Source organism: Micromesistius poutassou (assembly GCF_964030765.1).
Source record: "Micromesistius poutassou genome assembly, chromosome: 12".
NCBI classification, from domain to species: domain Eukaryota; kingdom Metazoa; phylum Chordata; class Actinopteri; order Gadiformes; family Gadidae; genus Micromesistius; species Micromesistius poutassou.
The window spans coordinates 17,060,843-17,082,927 of record NC_140282.1 but is presented as its reverse complement, the minus strand read 5'-3'; the positions used below and the strand labels follow the sequence as shown (position 1 = coordinate 17,082,927).

The 22,085-nt window shown below is 42.4% G+C and overlaps 2 protein-coding genes across 7 annotated transcripts in view; one reads left to right on the top strand and one right to left on the bottom strand.

The window, feature by feature from the left end:
- Positions 1-16,678, bottom strand: part of myo9aa (myosin IXAa) — an 85,232-nt gene extending 68,554 nt beyond the window's left edge. For all 5 annotated transcript variants that reach the window (XM_084476524.1, XM_084476526.1, XM_084476525.1 and 2 more), the window contains exon 1: positions 16,382-16,678. The gene's annotated coding sequence lies outside the window, so the exon portion shown is untranslated. The remainder of the gene's footprint in view (positions 1-16,381) is intronic.
- Positions 16,679-16,812: 134 nt separating this feature from the next.
- Positions 16,813-18,903, top strand: senp8 (SUMO peptidase family member, NEDD8 specific). 2 transcript variants are annotated; one of them, XM_084476543.1, is made up of 2 exons: positions 16,813-16,849; positions 17,525-18,903. In XM_084476543.1, exon 2 carries the CDS (start codon positions 17,548-17,550, stop codon positions 18,187-18,189), a length of 642 nt encoding a protein of 213 aa, XP_084332669.1. In that variant the 5' UTR covers positions 16,813-16,849; positions 17,525-17,547; the 3' UTR covers positions 18,190-18,903. The 2 variants fall into 2 exon arrangements, with proteins under 2 accessions (XP_084332669.1, XP_084332668.1); XM_084476542.1 differs by lacking the exon at positions 16,813-16,849 and adding an exon at positions 17,029-17,150.
- Positions 18,904-22,085: the final 3,182 nt, after the last annotated feature.

Below are 22,085 nucleotides of genomic sequence, written 5' to 3'. Positions count from 1 at the left end.
TGCTATGATGGAGCCCTGGGACAAATGTTTGTTGGCTGTGTGTGTGTGTCTGATCATGAGAGTGTGTTTGTGTGTTTAAGATATGTCTGTGTTTTTGCATACGTGTTGGTTGTTGCTTTGTGAGTTTATTGGGGATTTTGTGTGCGTGCTTCCGTGCGTGTGTGTGTGTTTGTCTTGCGTTGGGTGGGCATGGGACAGATGGCCAGCTCACTGCTGAAGGGTTAGTAGGGGGGTTTAGGGTGGTAGCGGTACTGAGCCCCCTGCCGCATTGCTCTGGCCTCTCTGTTCATTATCATCATCATCATCATAATCATAATATGGAGGCAAGGTTGGACGATCAACTAATGCAGTGGATGCTTCTCAGCCAGCAAGATATTTCTGATTTCTCGCTATCTAATGACCTCACGTCCCAACAAACCATCGTCTACATGGCTAAAAGCTCATTGGCACAGACTGGGGGAAGACCAACAAAAGTCTGAACTGGAAATAGTCACAGCGTCAATATGGCAGTACTCAGCACAGTATGGTGGAAAGACAGGGGGTCCAGAAATCAGGGCGGATGAGAAAAAGCAAACCGATCTCTTGTAGAAGAGTTTGCATTTCTGTGCGAACAACAATACAGGATATATATATTTTTAAAAGATGGATTACTTCTAGCGTCGAAAGCTAGAAGTAATCTAGACTATGAAAGCTCCAAAGCGACTTTATGCAGCCAAATGTAAAAGAAAGACCCAATCCTCAATGACCACAAACCCAAATACACTGGTGTGGTCCACAGACTCAAATGTAATGACCCGGGATTATGCCACCTTTTAGAAAAGAGAATTAAACTTACAATTTAGTGTCCCAACAAGATGTGAGAAGGCGACGGAAGAGAGAAAAATAAATCTAAGATAAAGAGGGAGGTAAAAAAGAGTGACAGAAAAGTTGAATCGCTAAAGCATGATGTCATGACGCCTCAAGCCAGAGAGTGAGTGAGTGGGTGAGTTGGTGGTTGAGTTTGTGGGTGAGTGAGTGAGTAAGTAAGTGAGTTTTAACCTGTAGCGCTGTGATGGAGAAGATAAGACGAGTACAGGCGTCCATTCACCTTTTTCTTGTTTCTGCACTAGTAGGTTGGTAGATAGTGTAGCAGCCCAACTGAGGAATGTGCATCTTGGAATGAAGAAGTTATGTACTTCTATACAGCTGAATGCTGCCGACCCTGGAAAGACCCAAGGCTAGATATTATCTTGGAATCAAAGCCTCCGGGAGCCACAAAGTTTTGTCAGCTCTCCAATACATGAGGTCATAGTTTTTTCCTGGGTGCAGTTATATTGAAGCTAGGCTGCCTCATCTGGGTGTGTAGGTTGAGGAATCTGTGCTCTTGTTCCCAAGATTGACAGCCTCTTCTTTATTTACATGACAAGCCTGACATTTGTAGAGAATTCAACTGAAACCTCACTGAAAAAAATACCACTACAATTTGTATTTGTTTTCGCCATTTGCCTTCACCGGGTGGACATTTTCATGAGGGTTAGCTATTCTTTGCTTTTAGACGTTTGAATCTCATGTAAGTCTGAGTAGAGCCTGAGGTGCTGAAGGCAGGTCTCTGACCACTCTGGAGCCTAGGCTCAAGACCAAAGACAAGTAAAGCCGGCCCCGTCTGAGCCCTCGAGGCAGGCTGGAGCACCCTGACGGATGTTCTCAACCAGTCACATTTCACTGGCCTTACTTCGTTCCATGGGATTCCAACCTGCCCACCACTCATTGGTTGATGAAGTGGCTGATTGTATGGGAGTTAGCATGCTGTGGCACTTCTAACAGGTATACACATAAAACAAGTATATTATGTGTAAAGGATGTCATTAATAGGCATGTTAAGGAGGGCTATAACCAAAATGGGAATAAAAGAGGTAATGTATTACCATAGACCTTTAGATTCCTTCATTTGAAGAGACTCATTTCCCGTTGCCTTTAATAGAGCTGAACATGGACAACTTCAAAACAGCCACTCTCCACCCCCCATCCCCCCAGACCTTCTCAAGCCGAGGAAATTGCCCTTTAGACATAAACCCCATACAGCACTGCCGGTCGTAAAATCAACTACAAACAGAGCGGTTGACGTAAACAAACAACTGTTTGTGATATACATGGATTCCCCAAGTTCATCTGCATTTGAAATGGACCTGGTGGATGAGTTTATAGAGAAAAGCTAAACAATAAGTAATTAGGTTTCTAAATCGGTAAGCCTCTCCAAGAGATAAAGCTTCAGCGGAGGAATGCCCCAAAGAGCGATTCAAACAGGCTGTTATTGTATGTATTGTATCTTATAGGACTCATCAGCAATAGTTAATTGTATTGAGCACAAAAGTCTGATTTTGTACATATATCTAGCAAATCAAATCACCCCTAAGAAATAACCTTGGAGGTGGGAGGTTAAAATGAGAACTTTTCATCAGTGAGGATACTATGGGTAGCTGGTGGAAAGATCCTGACATTGAGAGTAGAGGAGCCGGTGTGGTGTCCTCACAAGATACTATAAAGCAGCCCTGAAGTAACACTTCACCAGCAGCAAGAGGAGACTGCAGAGGTATTTAGACCAGACCCCAAACACTGACACAAATTCATTCACTGAACAAATCAAAGTGCTTCGTTTTGCTTAGACAGTTGATCAATAACCCAATGTCACCATAAAATGTGTCGACATAAACTGGTACACAAAGGGAGGATATAAAATGAATGGCCTGGTTTATTAAGTGGTTTAATAACATGGCTGTTTTATTAAACCAGCATGTAAATAAAGGAACGTCTTCCTTTATTTGCCTCACTTTTATGAATGAGTGCAATCTGGGCAGGATGGAAATGTAAGTGGAAGTGCAGTGGGCTGACATTGCAAAGTCAACATTTCTGTAACATTTGAGCTCTGGCGTCATATTAAACCACATGAATGCAACTTCAGTACCACAGCATGTAATTAGCCTCAGTTTCCCTATTTCAAATAGACAAAACGACTGCCGGAGTGGCTAGACGTCGGAATAACGAATGACATCAAGGAGGCACACGCAGACTGTAAAAGACGCTAAATTATAGTATCTTCGATTTGCATTTTGATGGATGGCGCAATTGTTTGAAGACCAGCACTAGAAACAAGACGGCACATTTTGGGCGGGACTCAAATAGCCGCCTCGCAATAGTCTATGGCCATTGGCCAAAACAGAATAATATTCAATCCCTAATTACTTTTTAATGAAATAAAATGTACAAATGGGACTTCATACGATATGTAATGTAGAGATTACTAGCAACTGACATCCGAACCAAATTCAGAAAAAGGAAAAAATATTTGTATTACGGGAATGAACAATTGACTATCGGATGAAATATCCCACAAGGGCGATTAGTAACAATACCTTGGAAAGGTATCGTTGATATATGTTCAACCTCTTGATCCTTCACCGGATTACGATGAGGAAAAAGAAGAGTTGAGAAGACAAGACTGATTTATTGAGGAATACTTTCTGTAATAGGGATGGACGATACCACTTTTTTTTCAAACTTAGTGAGTATTTCTATTTGTGTACTTTGGAGGCAGATTTTGTTTTCTCCTGTGCAGATTATGTCAAGCCTATAGTAACAATATAAAAAATTAACAGAATGCTATTCCAAGCCAAAAATAAACAGAGCTTTCTGGTTTTAACAAAAAAGCCTGCAAAGAGACAATGTCATCACATTAGAAAAGATGCAAATATAACCAGATAAAGGCAATTAAATTTGCGGCATACTTAACACAGTCTACTTAAAAAAAGTGAGCAGAACTACTTAATAAGCACATTAGAACATTTCAGTTACACAAAGTATCAAAACAGTATCCTGCTTTCATGTACACAAACTATCACTTAACCTGTGTGGCACTGTTACAATTTTCTTCGGTTAAACAAATCAACACACTATGTTGTCAAATGACTATCAACACACAACGTTGCCACCTCTGAACTAGGCTATGCATTTTTGGGGAAAGTGAGAGGCAGATTTTTGATGAACAGAATCATCTCTGCATGATTAGGTGTTAGCCTGTTTCTGCCTTCATTCACAATATGTGACACTGAGCTAAACAACCGTTTGCTCTCAACACTACTGCACGGTGCTGAGAGGTACCTGCATGCCATTTTGGCCAGAGAAGGGAACCGCACTTTGTTAACCTCCAAGTATTGCAGTGGTTTGTCCTCATGGGCAATTGGGGCCTCCCCAAGGTATGCCTCTAATTGTACAGTAAAACCTACTGCAGCTGGGGTCAGTGCTGCTGATGCTTGCTCATTTGTAATTTCATCAAATATACAGTCTACACTGCTGCTGGCCTGGTCTCTGCGTGGCTTTCTGGTAGGTGGTTCATACTGGTTGTGATCTTCCTGCTTGTCCGCTTCTGCAGTCAGCCTCTGCAGCTCAATCATCAGCAGCATTGGCAATTCATAAACGAATGAGTATTTTTTAAGTATAGGCCCGATACTGGCATCTGTATCGGTGCAACCCTATTCTGTAATAAATGTAATTTCAAAACCGGAATATCTGGTCTGTCTAGGTTTATTGCTCTGATGAAGAAGCACAGAGGAATGAAGGCAGCTTAAAGCTAGGGCTGCAACAACGAATCGATCAAATAGATAAAAATCGATTACTAAAAGCGTTGGCAACGAATTTAGTCAACAATTCGTTGAGTCGCGTGATTATTAATACGTCATTCGTAGGCGCGGAACTGTTTACAGAACCCGACAGGTCCATGCTAGTGGTGGATTTCATGATTCGTTTGAATGAATCAGTTCGCGTCGGTCAGTTCGCCAAGAAGAGTCGTTCATTTGTTCGTTCGTTCGTTCGTTCGTTCGCTCGCATTTCCGGTAGCGGTGAATCATGATTCTCAGTCACTGGTCAGACTCGGCTCCTCCCTCGTTCTCGTTCAAACAAATTGCGAATGCACGTTCTCAGCCGAGTTGGTCAGACTCAGCTCCTCCCTCGTTCTCATTCTCAAACGAATCACGATCGTGCAATGGTGCAAACGGTCATCAATCAACACAACATTAACTAAGTTCCTTTTAGCTGAGGAGTGCTTCATGTTCGGAATCGGGATGTTGTTGCCCGGCTGGCTCTCGTGACTTCTCAGTCCTCACCGCTAAACACAGTCAGTGAACGAACGGCGACTCGCGACTCAGCGACTAGTGGGTGGAGCTGGGAGTCGAGTCTCGGAGAACGAACGAGACGAACGACAACGAACGAGAGCGGCAATCAGGTCGGTTCGTTCGTTTTAAAAAGTCATTCGTTCGAACTGATTAGTTCGCAAACTGCCAACTTTTGGGTTTTGGCCGGAGTGAGATTCTGTAGATTCTTGTAATGCATACCTTATAACAGGTCGGGATTGTTGACGGGGGGGGGGGGGGGGGGGGGGGGGGGGGGCGATCGGGATTGTTGGACGATCGGGATTGTCCAACAACCCCCCCCCCCCATGTAATTAGGTTTAATGAAAATCCATGCATTTCCAAAAATGAAAAAGCAACCAAAAAATGGTGTGGGTGTGTGTGTTACTTTATGCTTTTACACAACTGAAAACCAAATCTTGTGCACTTCATAAAAGAAAGGAGCCTTTTCATTTTTGTAGATTATATACATAAATGTATATCATAGTTATGTTTTAATATTTTCTTTATCATTTAATATTACTTTTAATAGCTCAGGGACGGAGCAATAACCTGTTATTGTGTTGTTATTCATCGATTAATCGAAAAAATATTAGACTGATTAATCGATTATTAAAATAATCGTTAGTTGCAGCCCTACTTAAAGCCTAATTCAGAAGAAGTGGAGTCATATTGGAGCTTCCCATCAAGTAGTATGTACAATAACAGAGAAAAGAAGTTGTGGAATAGCTCAATGCTTCGCAGATGGACGGATCCAGTTTTCACATGTGCAATTTAAATTGTGGTTTCTGAATCATGTTAATGGTAACCTAGCAACTATTGTGTTTTTTTGTCAAGTATCAGAACATGCCGGTGCTCAAACCCTGCAAAATGTAGGTCAGATATTAACTAGTTGCTGGATTTGCACATCAAAGCAGTGCACTAGGAAACACCTGTGTTTTTCAAGGGTTATAGGTCCAAAGGGTATCTCATTGGTTAAGTCAGAGGTCATAACCATGTGAGGCTAGCTAGTTGGACAACTCCCTGATAAGGATAGAAAAACTCAAAAATGCATCTGTAGTATCTGTCTGCTATGGGAGACAACAAATATGATAAATCCAAATAAAGTAGCAAACTACGTAGGTATATCCCCCAACATTCAGCAACCCTGCTCCGCAGTGAAGTGAATACCGGTTTCTTCCTGTGAACAAACAATATATTTGTCCAATATTCCTCTTCATGAATGTATTCATGAAGTATGTATATGTATTCACTTCACTTCATTCGAGTATCAGATAAATGCATCTTGGACTGAGCAACAGGAAGAAGAAGAGGAGGGGGAGGAGAAGGAGCAGGTGCGGAGAGCAATTACATACATGAGAAAACCCTAACCCTAACAGAAACAGAGATTGAACTTGAACTGGAATAGAAAAACAACAAGAGAAAAAGAAAGAGAGGGAAGGGGTGGATGGAAGTGGTTTCCTGAAATCTGAGCTGTGGGAAAGTGATTGAGCTCCACGCCAAGTAGCAAGAAATGTAGTAAGAAATGTAGTTGGACTAAAGTATGAGCGCATTTGTCCAGCCTTGAACAGACCACGCATACTCTAGTCCAATAGCACTGACGGCTCAACACACAGTTAATGGTCACCTCTTACTCACTACTTTCACCATAGTATCCCAACTAGAAGCACAGGTTGGTCAACTTGTTGATCTACTCAATTAAAGAAGCTCCATAGAAAAACAATGAAGGTAACAAATGGGGTATATAGCCTGAGAAATATTGCAGTATTATAATTCCAGAAAGTGCACCATTTGTTAGGGATAGTGGTGGTTTTGGAGTCATGTCAAGATTTGACTTGATGAATTTAAGAAAAGCAAACTTAACAAAGAGCTTAATTTTTCATTGATAATTAGGAGAAAGACTGTGGGACATTTCGTGTCCCATATTTATACTGTCTCCATCACGCAACCTTAGGTCAGTCTTTCACCCCCAGTATCCTAGCCTTGTTCTGTCTTCTTGACTTTATCTCAGCCTTTTAACTCAGTGTACAACAGTGAACGTTTCAACCCATCCAGCACTCTTGGGTGTCCAACAGAAGACAAAAAAACATGTATTATGTAGTAGAGCTTGATGACATGGTACGAAGGAGGGTATGGAAACCTCCTCATAACAGTACTGCACTAAACACCCCCTCCCGCCCAGAATCCGCCCAAAACGAGGAAGGGGTGGAGGGAGATGGAGATAGGACAAAACAATAGGAGGTTTTGTGTGTTTTCGTCCCTGAAAGGCAAACTACAGCCTGCATGCAGACTCAAATGGTAGTCCAATTTCTACTAGGGAGAAGACTGTGTCAAGAAGACAACACCTGGACATCGCTGAAGACGGGCTGGAACAGGTCTGTGCTAGAGTCAATGTCCACACTGTATCACAAATGAAAACAACATTTAAAAACACCCATCCACCTGGATGGGTCTCTCCTCTCTGTCTATACACAGCGAGGCAGCAGCGAATTCCGGCTGGTCATTCCTCGGTCAAGGCTCAAGAATAGGGCTCGTGAGTACCATTGCATAAAAGACTAAAAAACATGGTGCTGCAAGTCTGTGGACGTGAGCACATCAAAACGTGTGTGGACGCAGTTTAGCCCTGCTAAACTGCTTCTTTGTCACGTTCATACTGCTCATTGTAAATGACCTAAGAAAGCATGGGTGAGGGTGGCAGAAAACAAGGGAAGGGGAAGGAATAGGGAGGAAGAGGACCAACCACCTACAACCAACCGCACCAGCGCCAAGGAAATAAGGAATTACCAGAAAGTCATAAAAGCCAACAGCATATGCTTAACGTGTCCCTATCGCACCCCTTGTGTCCTTCAGTGATTAAAACTCTGCAGATTTTTCAGTTAGTAAATAGGATATACTATACTAGAATGCCTTCATGTTCGGAAATAATAATACATTTTAAGCTAAGTTGTTACACTGAATAGGGATCAATATTTGCCAAGACAATCTTGGTCAGCCATGTCCTGGCACACTGATGTGAAATTTTCTAATTTTTGGGAGGTTATTAATCTACTACTATCTAAGAAATCTACTTCCTGTATCAACTCTCTTGACAATGGCCGCACCAAAGGGTGGAACAGGAAGTTTGTCAAAGGGGGGCTTCTCCATCACAACACTGCCATTGTTTTTCATTCTGTCGATTATTTGATCACCAAAATAGGCCAATAGAACAAATGTCAAAAAGTATGCAACCTCAATAAAAAACAATGCCCACGTTCTATGTGCAAAACTTCTATAATTTTCATGCCAAATTTATCATGCCACTCACACGAGCAAAACCCCAAAAGAAACCCCCTAAGTCATTTTCAACACACCACAAAAAAAACAGCATGCACAACTTTTCACACAGTTCTTAAAACGTTTTAACTGCAGTTAAAAAGTTAAACTGCAGAAAGTTATTTTGACAACCTGTTTGAAACAAATACGTTGAATTGGTAGAATTGCTTCTGGTTTTCAGGCTACTTAAATGGCTTTTGTTCAAATATCTGTTATAAGAAGTCCATTAGACTAAGGAGCAATTAAATTAATAAGCAAGATCTGTGAACTGAGCGTACAGATGTTACGCATCGGAGCAGCTAAAACTCCAAGTATCACAGTCACAGTCAGTCAGTCCACTAATGAGATGATGTGTGTGTGTGTGTGTGTGTGTGTGTGTGTGTGTGTGTGTGTGTGTGTGTGTGTGTGTGTGTGTGTGTGTGTGTGTGTGTGTGTGTGTGTGTGTGTGTGTGTGTGTGTGAGAGAGAGAGAGAGAGAGAGAGAGAGAGATGGAAGACGAGGACAGGCGAGAGGAGTCAAGGAAGGCCAGGCGGGAATCCCTAGAAGCTATTAGTGACCCGGATTATCACACACATCATTCCCTCCCAGAATGATAAACTACATGGGGGCCGATGAGGCCTCGGCCCTCGGGGTGTGGTGGTTGTTCTGTCAGAAAGCACAGGAGGAGGTGGAGCCTAGAGACTTCTTGTACATGGGCTCAATGACAGACAAACACACTGAAATAACAAGGAGGACTCATCTCCACTTTGACAGCTGAGTGGAGATCAGTGGTAATGACTGTAACTAGGAACGCACCCTGGTGCCAAGATCAAGATGCTGCCAAACCCCTGCTGGTCCAGCCTGCTGAACGATCATTGATGAAAACACTGGTCTTGTTTTGTTTTTTAGCCTGGGGCTAGTCCTCTTTATGGTCGATTTGACTGTGTAAACTTTAGACTGCTATGGTGTTCATTTCAGTGATATCTTGTTGCCCTGAGGTCAAAGAATGAGTACAATGAGTTGTGACATAAATTTCTACTAGTGCTCAGTACGTTTCCCCAAAACATATCGTTGCTATCTGCATACATGCAATTGAGGGAGGAACTAAACCAATGTAATATATTTAGAATTATTTACATTATAAACCAGAATAATAATGGAAACAAAGTAAATAGGCATAATAAAAGGTAGAAGAAAAAGTTAGTATGTACAATCTCTCAATCTACAAGGTTTAACAACTGCTTTCTCCTCCTCGACTGTATGTTTATATACAGCGTGCATGGGCTTGATGTGCGCAGGTTTGATGCGCTCCACTTTTTATTGTTACGGAGATATTCCTGAAACGCATAAAAGAAAAACGGAGGGGAAAGGATTGTTTTCTCTACACGGCCTCAGGCCCCGTCCACACGGGCGAAAGCGATCCGTTTCCCTTTGATGTGTTTCAGGAATATCTCCGTAAAGACGGACTCATTGCATCAAGCCTGCGCGCTGTATACAAACAGTCTAGGAGGAGAAAGCCGGCGTTAAACCTTTTAGATTGAGCAGAAATAATTTTTAATTTACAGTTAGAAATTAAATTTACCAAGGGGCTGTATTTAAAAGCTACAAAATAATACAAATCAAATAATTAAAAAAAAAGAAATTTCAACGCGACTCTAACGTCACCCAGCTAGTGGGGACGTCATCTTTTGTGTTTCAGGCGTCCACATGAATCCGAAGACGAAAACGCACAGGTCCGTTTTTATCTCATCCACCCTCGGAGGTGGTTTCAGAAAAGTGAGTTTTCGGGGCACCGAAAACCTTGGGCTCCGTCTGGACGGTCGGCCCAGGACACACAAGACTTCTGCGTGTTCACCAAAAAAAATCGGCTCCGTGTGGACGGGGCCTAACAGAGCCCCTCTGAGCCTGATCAATAGGAAATCTGATTTGAGCGGCTTGTCGGATTTCCACTAACTCCGAGAACACTGAGGCAGGCAGCGGACCCACAGAAAGGCAGCAGCAAAGTGCACGTGAAGTGACTCAGCTGTTTTTTTTAATCACCCAAATTGTGGGTGTTTTCTTTCATATTTGTTTTCTTGATGTTTCTTTCCTTTGATCTCAACAAAAAAAGCGAATCCTAAGGCTTTCTGATGAGTCAGTATTATTTAGCAAGTAGTACAATTTAGGTATACTTGATGTAAACTACAAGGGCAGAGGGTCAACTATGGTGGTTTACTCACCACACACACACACACACACACACACACACACACACACACACACACACACACACACACACACACACACACACACACACACACACACACACACACACACACACACACACACACACACACACACACAGCATTAGGAGGAAAAGAAACACGGTCGGTAATTACAGGACAGTGTGACTCTTGCTCTCGCTCCCTTTCCAACATAGGGGGGGTTGGGGGACATTCGTTTGCACATGTTTGAAATTAGAACCTGGTTGAGAAGAGCAGGATAGTGGAGAGGCAGCAGGAGGTGGTGCAGAATGTACGGTGGTGGGCATCATGAGGTAAACTGTATGTACAGTGTTATGAACTTCATCTTTCTTTTAAAGTGAGTGTTAACTCACTAACCGCAGTCAGCACTCAGCAGTGTGTACTGAATCAACAGGGGTCTCTTTCTTGGATGACTGGAATGTCAATGGTTTCAATGAGAATGTCTCCAGTGAAGCATCTCGGGTAATAAAGAGGAAGGAGGAGTGAAAGCAAACAATCAGACATGACCGACAAACATGGAAAGGGTTTTTCTTATTTGAGTTGGAATAAGATCACCCAGACTTCAAGTTCCATGATAAATCTGTTTGGACCAACCTCGTTCCCAACCGTTCTCGTCACATGACGGAACACATGGAACGGGATGCACCATATCTGCATTATTATTGCATTATAAAGAGGGCGGGACTACGCAGGGAGCAGTATCCATCTCTGTTACATGTTTTGGTTATTGCTTTGACCAATTATAATAAGGATCATAAGGAGGATGGATATTGCATAACAGTAGATGGCCATAACACTCAATAGTAAAGCAAAACAGTCTTTTAAATATCAAATGTGGTTATGTACAAATTCAATGCAGGTTAGTTCTAAGACTGCAGTCATGTGGAGAAAGTATGATTTGACAGACCATTCTGCATGCCTCAAGAGCAACTAAATTATCTTCTTCGTTGTGCAGAGTTAATGCTCTAGAAGGTAACATCCAGGAATATCCTGAGCTAAAATCTTGTAAAACCGTTTTGAGAGAGAAACAATGACTCTCGATACAGTCAGTACTTATTATCCAGAACAAAACAGCTTACTCTACTTACTCAAACAATGTTGTATTCAATCAGTTGCGAAAATAACCCAAGGGTACTTTGGTCTTCAGTTAGGTGAGCCAAGATTCATAAGCCATTGAGAAATCTGAAAGAACTTTCAGCATTCACTTTCTTTGAGCTCACTTGGGCCATCACAAGGTGGTTACTTCACCTAGGTGATACAAATCAATTATATATGAGTCCTGGGTCAAGTCATAATAATAGTCTCTTTAAATTCCCCAACAGTTGAATGCAGAATGTAAATGTCAACCACGTTTTTCTTCTGAGATGACTGGTCCTTGCGGCCTCTATCGTGATTTCCTCTAGTTATTTACGGATGTTGAGGGGAGTAAAAATCATTCCATCAAAAAAAATTTTGCTTCTTTTTATACGATAAAAGAATGCTCAAAAATGCTTAAGTATACAATCAGTTCCGATTCTCATTGTCATTCTCACAAACTCATTGTACTACAAGTCCTATTGCTTGGTTTCTGTGAAGTTGAGGGTAATGATTTCTTGAGACCAACAAGCAATAGCCCAATATCTGTATGTGCGCCTAAGTTTTCTATTGATTATATTTTCTTATACATAATGATGATTGAACATTTGACTATATTCCATGAACTTCCTCACAGCAAACTAAAGCTATTCGTATCAGAAAAGTCTTCTGGTACCTGGGCATGACCCCACCTACTGCAGATGATGGGAACTCAGCTTTGCCTACTATCCATGTCTAATGATAACTGAAATGAATCAATTGAAAGATCCCGGCACAGACACTTTGACTTGAATGAGCACTAGTAATGGATGATCGATCGTGCCAGCGGTCATCAATCAACACACAACATTACAACTAAGTTCCTTTCAGCTGAGGAACGCTTCATGTTCGGAATGGGGATGTTGTTGCCCAGGCCAGTCCCTCTTCACCACTCTGCTAAATTAACACAGAGCGAGTCAGCGAGTGGGAGTCGAGTCTGGGAGAACGAACGATAGAGACGAACGAGAGAGACGAACGACAGAGAACTGAAACGTGGAATCAGGTCGGTTTGTTCTTTGTTAAAGAGTCGTTCCTTCGACTCCTGATTCAGCCGCAAACGACCCATCACTAATGAGCACCATTGAACCAAACTTTTGAAACATATTTTAGTCTCTGACATCTTGAGAATACTCCCTATAAATAATATTGGGTATGGATATATGAACACCATTACCCAAGAGTCCCAGAGGCCTAGTCGCTCACATGATTGTTTCAATGGAAGTTGCCTCCCAATGATAAGCTACCTAATCTATCCTTTATCATGTTGGGGTGGAGCCAGCAGCGTTTTATCAGATTATGTCCTTCTGTCTATTGTCAGCTCACCTCATACATCTCTGTTCATCCCCTCTTGCTTCATTCTGACAGAACACTGGTTACTACAACATCCTAAATAAGTCCTCAAGCTATGAGCCGTATATAGGATATAGGCATGTTTTAGGTTAGCAGTTTAATACAAATATCTGGTTTGGTATAAAACTACCATGGAGAAAAGTCTGCTATATCCTATATTGGGGACGCCACAGTCAAGTTCAATAGAAGCACCCACATGAAAACAACCAGTATTGTTCTATTACACAAGAGCACATGCCTTGGGATTAGCAGCCCTACACTACATGTACCATATGGCAATCACAGGCCAAAGTAGCTATAGTCACCTATGTCACACTCAATAATACACTCAATCAATAGTGTTAGATGCAACCAATTCAAAGCCATGGCTAACAATACTGATCTTGAATGCATCTGTATGCTTGACACCATTTGGGATGCTCGTTTCGGATCAGAACTATTAAACTAAAAAAAGGGTCTATCCAAATTTTACTTGGGTAATGCTCTTGGGTAATGAAGCATTACCCTCGAGTGTCGGGCTGGGCTGCATTGTGCAAAAAGTGGTTTTGGCTCAGCCGTTGCCATTAATGTCCTTGTTTTTTTCACAACAAAGACGTTGTGTTCTGTTTGCCAAGTGTTTTCTAACTCTATAAGTGTCAGCGAGACAATCATTTTAGTGCTTCGACCACCTTACCAACATCCTCAAAGTCGAATTTGGGCACACACAAGTTTCCATGTATCTAACTCAACCGTTACATATAGTTTGTCTGGTGGCTTTACAAAAGTGTTTGAACCATTAAATTATTCAGAGCTTATTTGACTGATTAAGCAGCAGGTTATGTTAACCATTTTATTTCTTATGAACCTCTTTCTCTGCATGCCCTTTTGGTTTCCTGAGATTGTTCCAGCACAAACTAAATCCCTGGGAGGGTCTCACAAAAAAAGGGTTTGAAACACAAGACCTTAAACCTGCTGCACTTTCCCAAGCACAACATTGGGATGTGGAATTCACTGTAGTGCTAAAACAATGGTGAACTTTAAAAAAAAGGCTTCATCTTTAAAAGCCTTTAACCTCATCCGTTGTTACTTACTTAGTGCATTAGGCTCAATCAGGTTGAACTTAAAAAGGGACAAGAAGAAATATTCTAATTCCATGTATTCCATATGATGACAACATAAAGCAACACAAGCTACGGCGTCCTCCCCATAAACATTTGTCTCCTCTTGGAAGCACAGAGTTAATGAGGGGAAATGCAAAGCGCAGGGAAGCCAAGCCTTTGAGGCCAAAGCCTCCCTCATAATGGCAAACCAAAAGAAAGGGGGGCTTTGTTCGGTGCAACACAAGCAGGTTCCTCTTTAATGACTTCATGTGCATGCCAATCAATTACGCCACACAAGCCCATCATACGCTCACGTCGCTGGTGTGTATGTGGGGGGGGGGGGGGGGGGGGGGGCACGTGAGGCCGCACAGCACGTGATGCGTTCTCTGTGTCTCTCTTGGGGGTACTGGAGTAGAAGGAAGCAGGGGTTCGAAGAGACTCTGATGCTGACACCATCCATGTTTTTTGAAATTATGTCAAATGTAGGATCCAAAAAATAATCTTTTTTGAGCTTGGTCACGAAGGCAGATATAATTATTATTTATGTCAAAGAAGTTTGTATATTAGCTGACCTACAAAGCACTTTCAGCCATAAATGTAGAAACTGAAATATTTTCATAAGTTCTCTTCAAACAGCAACATATTAAGCATTCTTCAGCAGTAAAGACATCAAATAAATGTAATTCAACACGGTTCTGGGGAAAGACCTATTTTAGGATGCTCTTTGCCTCACAATTTCTGTACAGGGTTAGGGATAGTCAAAGAAGACTGTAGTAAAAAGTAAAGTAAGGGGTCAAGTCAAACCACAGAAAGACATTACTGTCCTAGAGAAGGGACCACTAAATATAAATCAAGGGTTACCTAAAAGTGCTGATGCATTTTTCATGGCTAAGGAGTATAAAACTGCAGGATGATGTGGCTGTTATCTTCTTACAGTGAGTTACAGAAATAGACTAGGATAAAAAAGGTCCACCTTTTTACCACACACACACACACACACACACACACACACACACACACACACACACACACACACACACACACACACACACACACACACACACACACACACACACACAGTCACTGGTGCATAGTTTTAAACTAGTATTAGGGAGGATCCTTAGTCATACTGCCCTTCTATTAAAATCTGTTTTGAGATATACATACATACACACACACACACACACACAAAGCCCTGTGGCTCAAAAATAGAGGGTGAGTCTGGGGGGGGGGGGGGGGGGTGTTATCGGATGTCAGGAGGGAGCAGTTGGCAGTCGTCTTGACTGGGGCCCGTCTCCTTCTCTCGGTCTACGCTGGCAGCTGGCTCTCCTCAGAGCCTGCATTCCAGCGGGACAGGCCCACCTCACCTGTGCACATGTAAAGGGGGAACCGGTCTCTCCGAGGAGCCATGGCACCAGCCATTTTTGAAACAGCCACAAAGTGAGCGAGAACAGCCTGGTGTTCTGTGGTCCCATTCTGAGCCATTAGTGACCGCGCAGTGAGTAGCAGGCCCCCCGTGATTCAGCAGGTTCCTCGCCTCATCAGAGCCACCTCTTTGAGTACAGCTGTATGCATTTTGGATGCTCTTATCTACTTTATTCCTAGGCTAGCTATCATTGCTGAACTCCACTCAATGATAGTACCTTGCCTCGACAAAGCCATAATATGAGGACAGCCCACTCCTCCAATGCCAGTAGCTAAAATCGTGGGTCAGAAAAAAAACAAAAAACAAGATAAAATATATTCTAGTTTGATGTAGAACATCGCAGCTACCTTATCAGCACAGCACAAGTTAAGAAACCGTTTTTAATTCAGACAAAGAATGAAGATGGATATTTAACTGTGAAATGATACGACAACAGCTGCAACTTTTACAAATTCTCGTAGCGTTCACATCCCAACACACGGCGATGAATTGTCTGGCCGCAACGGATAATTCAGGATAGCCTCCCCTCTACCCTGTAGCGTTGCCAGCTATAGCAGCAGTGAGTGTGCAGTTTTCAAGCATTGAAGAAAATAAATAATGTGCATGAAAAAAAACAAGTGACTCAATGAATCGGTCGCTAGTTAATATAGTCTAGAAAGCTCATTGGCGGTCCGGTGAGGACGGCTGAGCTGATAAGTGAGTACTTATCATCGTTCTTACCTCCAGACTGCAGCGCTGGACGAAATGTTGCAGAATAACAATCTAGTCGGAGTCTTCTCTCAAGAGTGGTCAGGGTACTTTTGGTAACACTGATGGAAATTATCTTTAATGTCCTGTAATCCAAAAAAGAACAACTTGTTTACTTGGCTCTTTTATCTCAGCACACTTCACTGTCCAGGTCACTGGAAGTACATATAGTACGGAGGAGGAGTTCACGCATGTTGTAGTCCGAGATCAATTATATTTTAAAAATACTTAAAAGGAGTCCTATCCTCTTCGGTAGCGTTCGACGCGAACTCATCGGTCTCTTTCCCCGAGCAGCTAATCAGTGTGGCGACGCGCGTTCACGTAACGCGCGTACACGCCTCCCATGGGCGGAGCCGGGGCGGAGAAATAATTCCAATAACAGGAAGTAAGCAAGGAAGCAACAATACCCGGCGGCAAGCGCTCCCACTTTCAACGATAAAGGTAAACAAGTAAGGCATTTTGACTACGTGTTTTTTTCACTTAGCTTTTTCTGTACCTTTTTTATATTGCAGTGGTTTGTTAACAGTATTGTATACGCATGACATGAATGCGTTGGTGGTCTCTCTCCACTGAAGTGATGCGATTGGTTTACAATTTGCAAACAGATGACCCAAGCGAAGTCGGGACGTCCCATTTTGTCCGTGCACTACTGTCGTAAAGTGTACTGTCACACGGACCACTTTACGTATAATACTGCAATGGGTGAAATTGTTCCTTCTTGTTGTGTTTTCCACTCCATAAGGTACGTGATATTAAACGAATCATTTATTTCTTCTCGGCGACGGGGAGGGGTGGGAGTGAATGTACTATGTGATATACGATTCAGTGAATACAGGCAGTGGCGCTTAGCTGGTATTGCTTTTGGTTTAAAATAAACTACTTTGTTCAAACGAATTGTAAACATTACATACATGGCTAAACGCGTTGCGACAACTTTGCCTTAAGCTACCAGCTTGCTATTCGACATATTACTCGACTATGCACGATAGTCATTACACTCTATTTTGCGATGTCACTGGCGTTTACTTAGCTGACTGTTTTAACTACTCGTCCCGCTAAGTAGGCCATTATCTCTTCATACAAATCTTACTGAAGGTAATTCTGTGTCATTTTCAGAAGCCAACACCTTGTGGTTGAGAATGGACCCCGTTGTGCTGAGCTACCAGGACAGCCTCCTGCGACGCTCGGATGTGACATTATTAGAAGGTCCTCATTGGCTCAATGACCAAGTCATTGGTTTTGCCTTTGAGTACTTTGCCGCGGATCGCTTTAAAAACCTGGGTGAAACCATTGCATTCATTAGCCCAGAGGTCACACAGTTTATAAAGTGTGCTTCCTGTCCAGAGGAGCTGGCCGTTTTCCTGGAACCCCTGGATCTGGCGTCGCGTCGTCTGGTTTTCCTGGCTGTCAACGACAACTCCAACCAGACCGCTGGGGGCTCCCACTGGAGCTTGCTCGTCTACCATCATGGCGCCGCTCACTTTGCCCACTATGACTCTCAGAACGGGGGCAACTCCCTCCACGCGAGGCGCATCGCTGACAAGCTGGAGCCTTTCTTTGGCACCGGGGGCAAGGTGCGATTTGTGGAGGAGCCATGCCCCTTGCAACAGAACAGCTATGATTGTGGCATGTATGTCATCTGTAACGCAGAGGTCCTGTGTGAGGGGGCTGAAGGCAATAGCTCCCCAGTTCGCCTCCCCGTGCAGAGCATTACCCCAGCGTTCATCACCCAGAGGAGACAGGACTTGTGCAGGTTGATCCACCGACTGGCTAAAGATTGACACATTTTGGGCTGTTACCAATAGCAGAATCGTTCAATACACTCTTATCAAATGCAGAATGGATACCCCACCCCTATTATACACACACATTAATGGTTCTTTCTACTTACACAACGTACAGTATCCAAACAATGCACCGGCATGCCTATACAGCTTTTACTTTAAGGAGAATGAAAAAAGTATGTGGTTTCCAAGTGGAGAAGAAGCCTTTCTTGTCTTGTTGTTATGCCTTTAAAGTGAATGTGGAAATGTTTACATATATTATTGCTCAGGGTCACTTGAAATGAACTAGGTTGACATTACAAATGTTCAACAGGGTGATACGCTTATGTTTGGCAGCTCAGAATTCTCTTTACATTTTCTAAGGCTTTTTGACAAAAATACAGTGTCCTATTTTAATCAGTTTCACATTTGGTATTCCGAGGTCTGATATTCTGATATTTGATGATCGATTTTATTATCACACGTTATTTTCTTTGGTTTGTGCATTGCATGCAGGCCCAACTAGCTGGTGGAAATGATGTCAAAATATGGATCAGAACTGTGTGTGATGTATATTGACTACAGGGGTTTGGATTAGGAGCCTTCCCAAAGTAAATGAAGAAAAGCCCTTAACCTTTATAATTCTTCTGTTCTGTCTTGTTTGTGTAGAAGGAAGGATTATATTTATGCACAAGAATGTGGTGCCATGATGGTAACCACTACCAACCACTACCCTAATAAAACTGATACAGCCGAAATCCTGGACTGGATTTTTTGTAGCTATAAATAGAAAGGTAAACTACTTTAGTAGAAAAATGTTTGGCCTTCCAAGTCCAAATAGTAAATTTAACTGTTTAAATATGCTGATGAAAAGTGAAAGACAAAGTTAAGATAAGTCTCAGAGAATTTCCATCAAACCATTTGGCCCAGTTCTATTTAAGGTTGCAGGAGAAGGCTGAATCAAGCAAGGCTATTTTAAACTCAAAACTTCTGTCAGTGTGTGAGTGAGGTGATCCTGACATTCCCCAGACGTTAACACACTGCTCACTCGGCAACATGGTTTAAAAGAGACCGGAACATGAAAAGAAAACACCCTTAAGGCGTAAATAAAAAAAATGGGACATATAGGAATGTGCCCATTTGTGTTTGGTTCCTCGAGACCATTACGCAGTTGCTCGGTCTGTTTCTGTGGTGTCATTCAAAGCCTTGAAGACTGAATTTGCCATCCTAGTAAAAAAAAAAAAACGAACACAGCGCATGGTTACTTTTTTTTAACACATTTATTGTGCCTGGATGCAAACTTGAGCTAGTGTGTGCGTGTGTGTGTGTGTGCACATCAGACCTGTGTGACTGAGAGCCTGGGGCTGCTCTTAAATCTTCCCAGGCTGGACTGATTCCATTCTCCAGACGGCTCCCCTTGGCTTGCGGTGCTCATCTACATCCCCTGGTCATATTTCACCTGGATTAACCAGACTGGTGAGTTTTATTTACTGCTGTCCTCATAAAAACACACAAGGCCGGGGCACTCGCCACTCTGGCAGCCTACTTTATTAGCGATACTTGAGTGATGGGTCGGTCGCGAACGATCCGGTTCAAAGAGCCGGCTCTTTTAAGTGAACGAGGGGAGTCGGCTCCCGACTGTGAGCAGTTTTCTTTTTTTTTTTTAAATATAAAGTCTGCCTAGTTAGAATGATATGAAGGTCTCTGCACTATGGGTGCTCCGTGCATGCTATGCGTGTGTGCAGTCATTCATTTACATGCACAGTTTAATCCGATTAAAGCCATAGTTCGACTATGCTCCGCAATTGGACAACTGCCATTGTCTGGTTGTACATGGCGGTGAGTGCCCCGGTACGATAGGTGGCGCTGTACCCATTTCAACTTGTGGTAATAGAGCCACCGGCTGACCTCTTTACATCACCAGCAACAACAAACTCAGGCGTTTTCAGTGATCAGCTGTCACTTCGGGTCCTTGTCACCTCAAAATAAATGTTTTTTTCTTCCGACGTGTTCCGACGATCTTTATTCATTCATTGTGCCGCGGCCGAACTGACGGGGATATTCTCTGATATCATGAATCTTAAAGACTGCGTCAGGTTCTCAGACTCTCTGATATTAAGACTTACGCTGAATCCCATTACTGCCCTTAACCCAAAATCTCAACCCTACCCCTCGCCAGTGTGCTGTAGTTGTGTTGCGCGAGTGTTGCTGAGGGAGGTAGCCTATTTGATTGATTCGCTGAATTGTCCAATCGTGTGGTGATAAAAAAAACAACAACCAGAAAAGCCATACCATTGGCCAGGGGCACACACTGGTGCGCCCCGATGGCGATTATTTTTTGCGCCAATGAAAAGCCGTCTCTGCTTGATCGACAGTAAAAAGTTTGCGAGCTTACGTTGACTTCAACTGCGCCCCTGACCTGAAGGAGGGCTTTATTTCGAATGACCAATAACTCAATCATCATTGACGTTCAGATGCATTTAAATGGTTGCTGGCAGTTGCAAGTACGGTCTATCACACAATTAAACGAGGATAAACGCTATGTATTTTTGTTGATTTATTTCGTATGTAGGCCTATAATAGTTTATTCAAAGTTGGCAGATATATTCGAGTGAATATTTCACGGAGGGGCGGCACCCTAGCGCCCTCTATTGACCAGCCGCCACTACTACAGCAGAGAAGAGATGGATCGCTAACTAGGATAGAGTTGTAAAAGCAATTTCCACCCATTTCAGTGGAGGAATTGGATTCTCCAAGCAATGTTATACTTAAAAGGAGCAAGTAAGTTCCATATTAATTTAGTCTTGGCCTGTAGCATATAAACAATATAAAGCAACTGTCCCATATTTCTAACTGCATTTGAAATAGCCACTGAGACACAAAAATGGACGCTATAGGACAGTGACAATATCATAATAACAACAATGGGTAAGCTTGTAAGTCAGGATGTAGGCTATGAATCTGAATGAATAGTAGGTAATAGGTAGTGGCCATCTCCAAAATGCACCAGAATACAGGAAATCAAATCTACCAATTTTTTTTTTCTATTACTGCGCCCCACCAACAATTTTTATCAGCTTTTAAATAAATCGCCGTTTCACGTTTTCCGACGGCGACAACAACACGACTATCGTCTCCTTCTACTTCCGGCTCACGGCCCCCGGAAAAGATCTCGAGCATGCGCAGAATGCATAATCCAATCCCAATCCGTACATGTACGCATAATGAAAATAACAATCGAATAATCTAGGGGTCTTAATTCGACTATGAGAAACCCAATTCAATTCGATTTTAGCTCGACTAAGGTGATCTTAATAATCCAATCATGGTTGGACTAACCCAATAATTCGACTTTCTTGAGTGTCATCATGTAAACGCACTGTGACATGTCGTGTAGCACGCAAGTTGCAGCCAATAACGTGTGGATAGACAGGGATCATACCATTAAGCAAGAAGCGATGGGCGGGGGATGCGTGTTTCGCCCATAGACGGGTTGGGTGCGCTGCACGAATGCAATGAAAACAATCGGCTACAGCAATTTATTGATATTAGAAAATAAAAATAAAAACTAGAAAAACTTTTGAACAAAGGATGGATTGAATAATTTAAGTGATATATATATGCCTACACATACGAATCATACGTCAAAATGGGCTACATTTGGCTGAATTATAAAAGGTATAAGTGATATTGTAATATGTAATATGAAGAGCCGTTTGGGATCTCCTTAATTTGAACATTTAATTCTCAGGCATTTTCTTAATTTTAACTCAAATTAATCATAAAAATAAATAATATAATATAAATAAATAAATAACACATCAAAATAATCAACCTGTCCTTGGGAAACACTTGCCTATGAGACCAAGACGGTGCTTGCACAAACACACACCTTCTTCGATAATAATAAACAT

Bases quoted from the DNA above. Each gene is read 5' to 3' on its own strand.
- senp8 (XM_084476543.1), top strand. From the start codon at position 17,548: ATGGACCCCGTTGTGCTGAGCTACCAGGACAGCCTCCTGCGACGCTCG.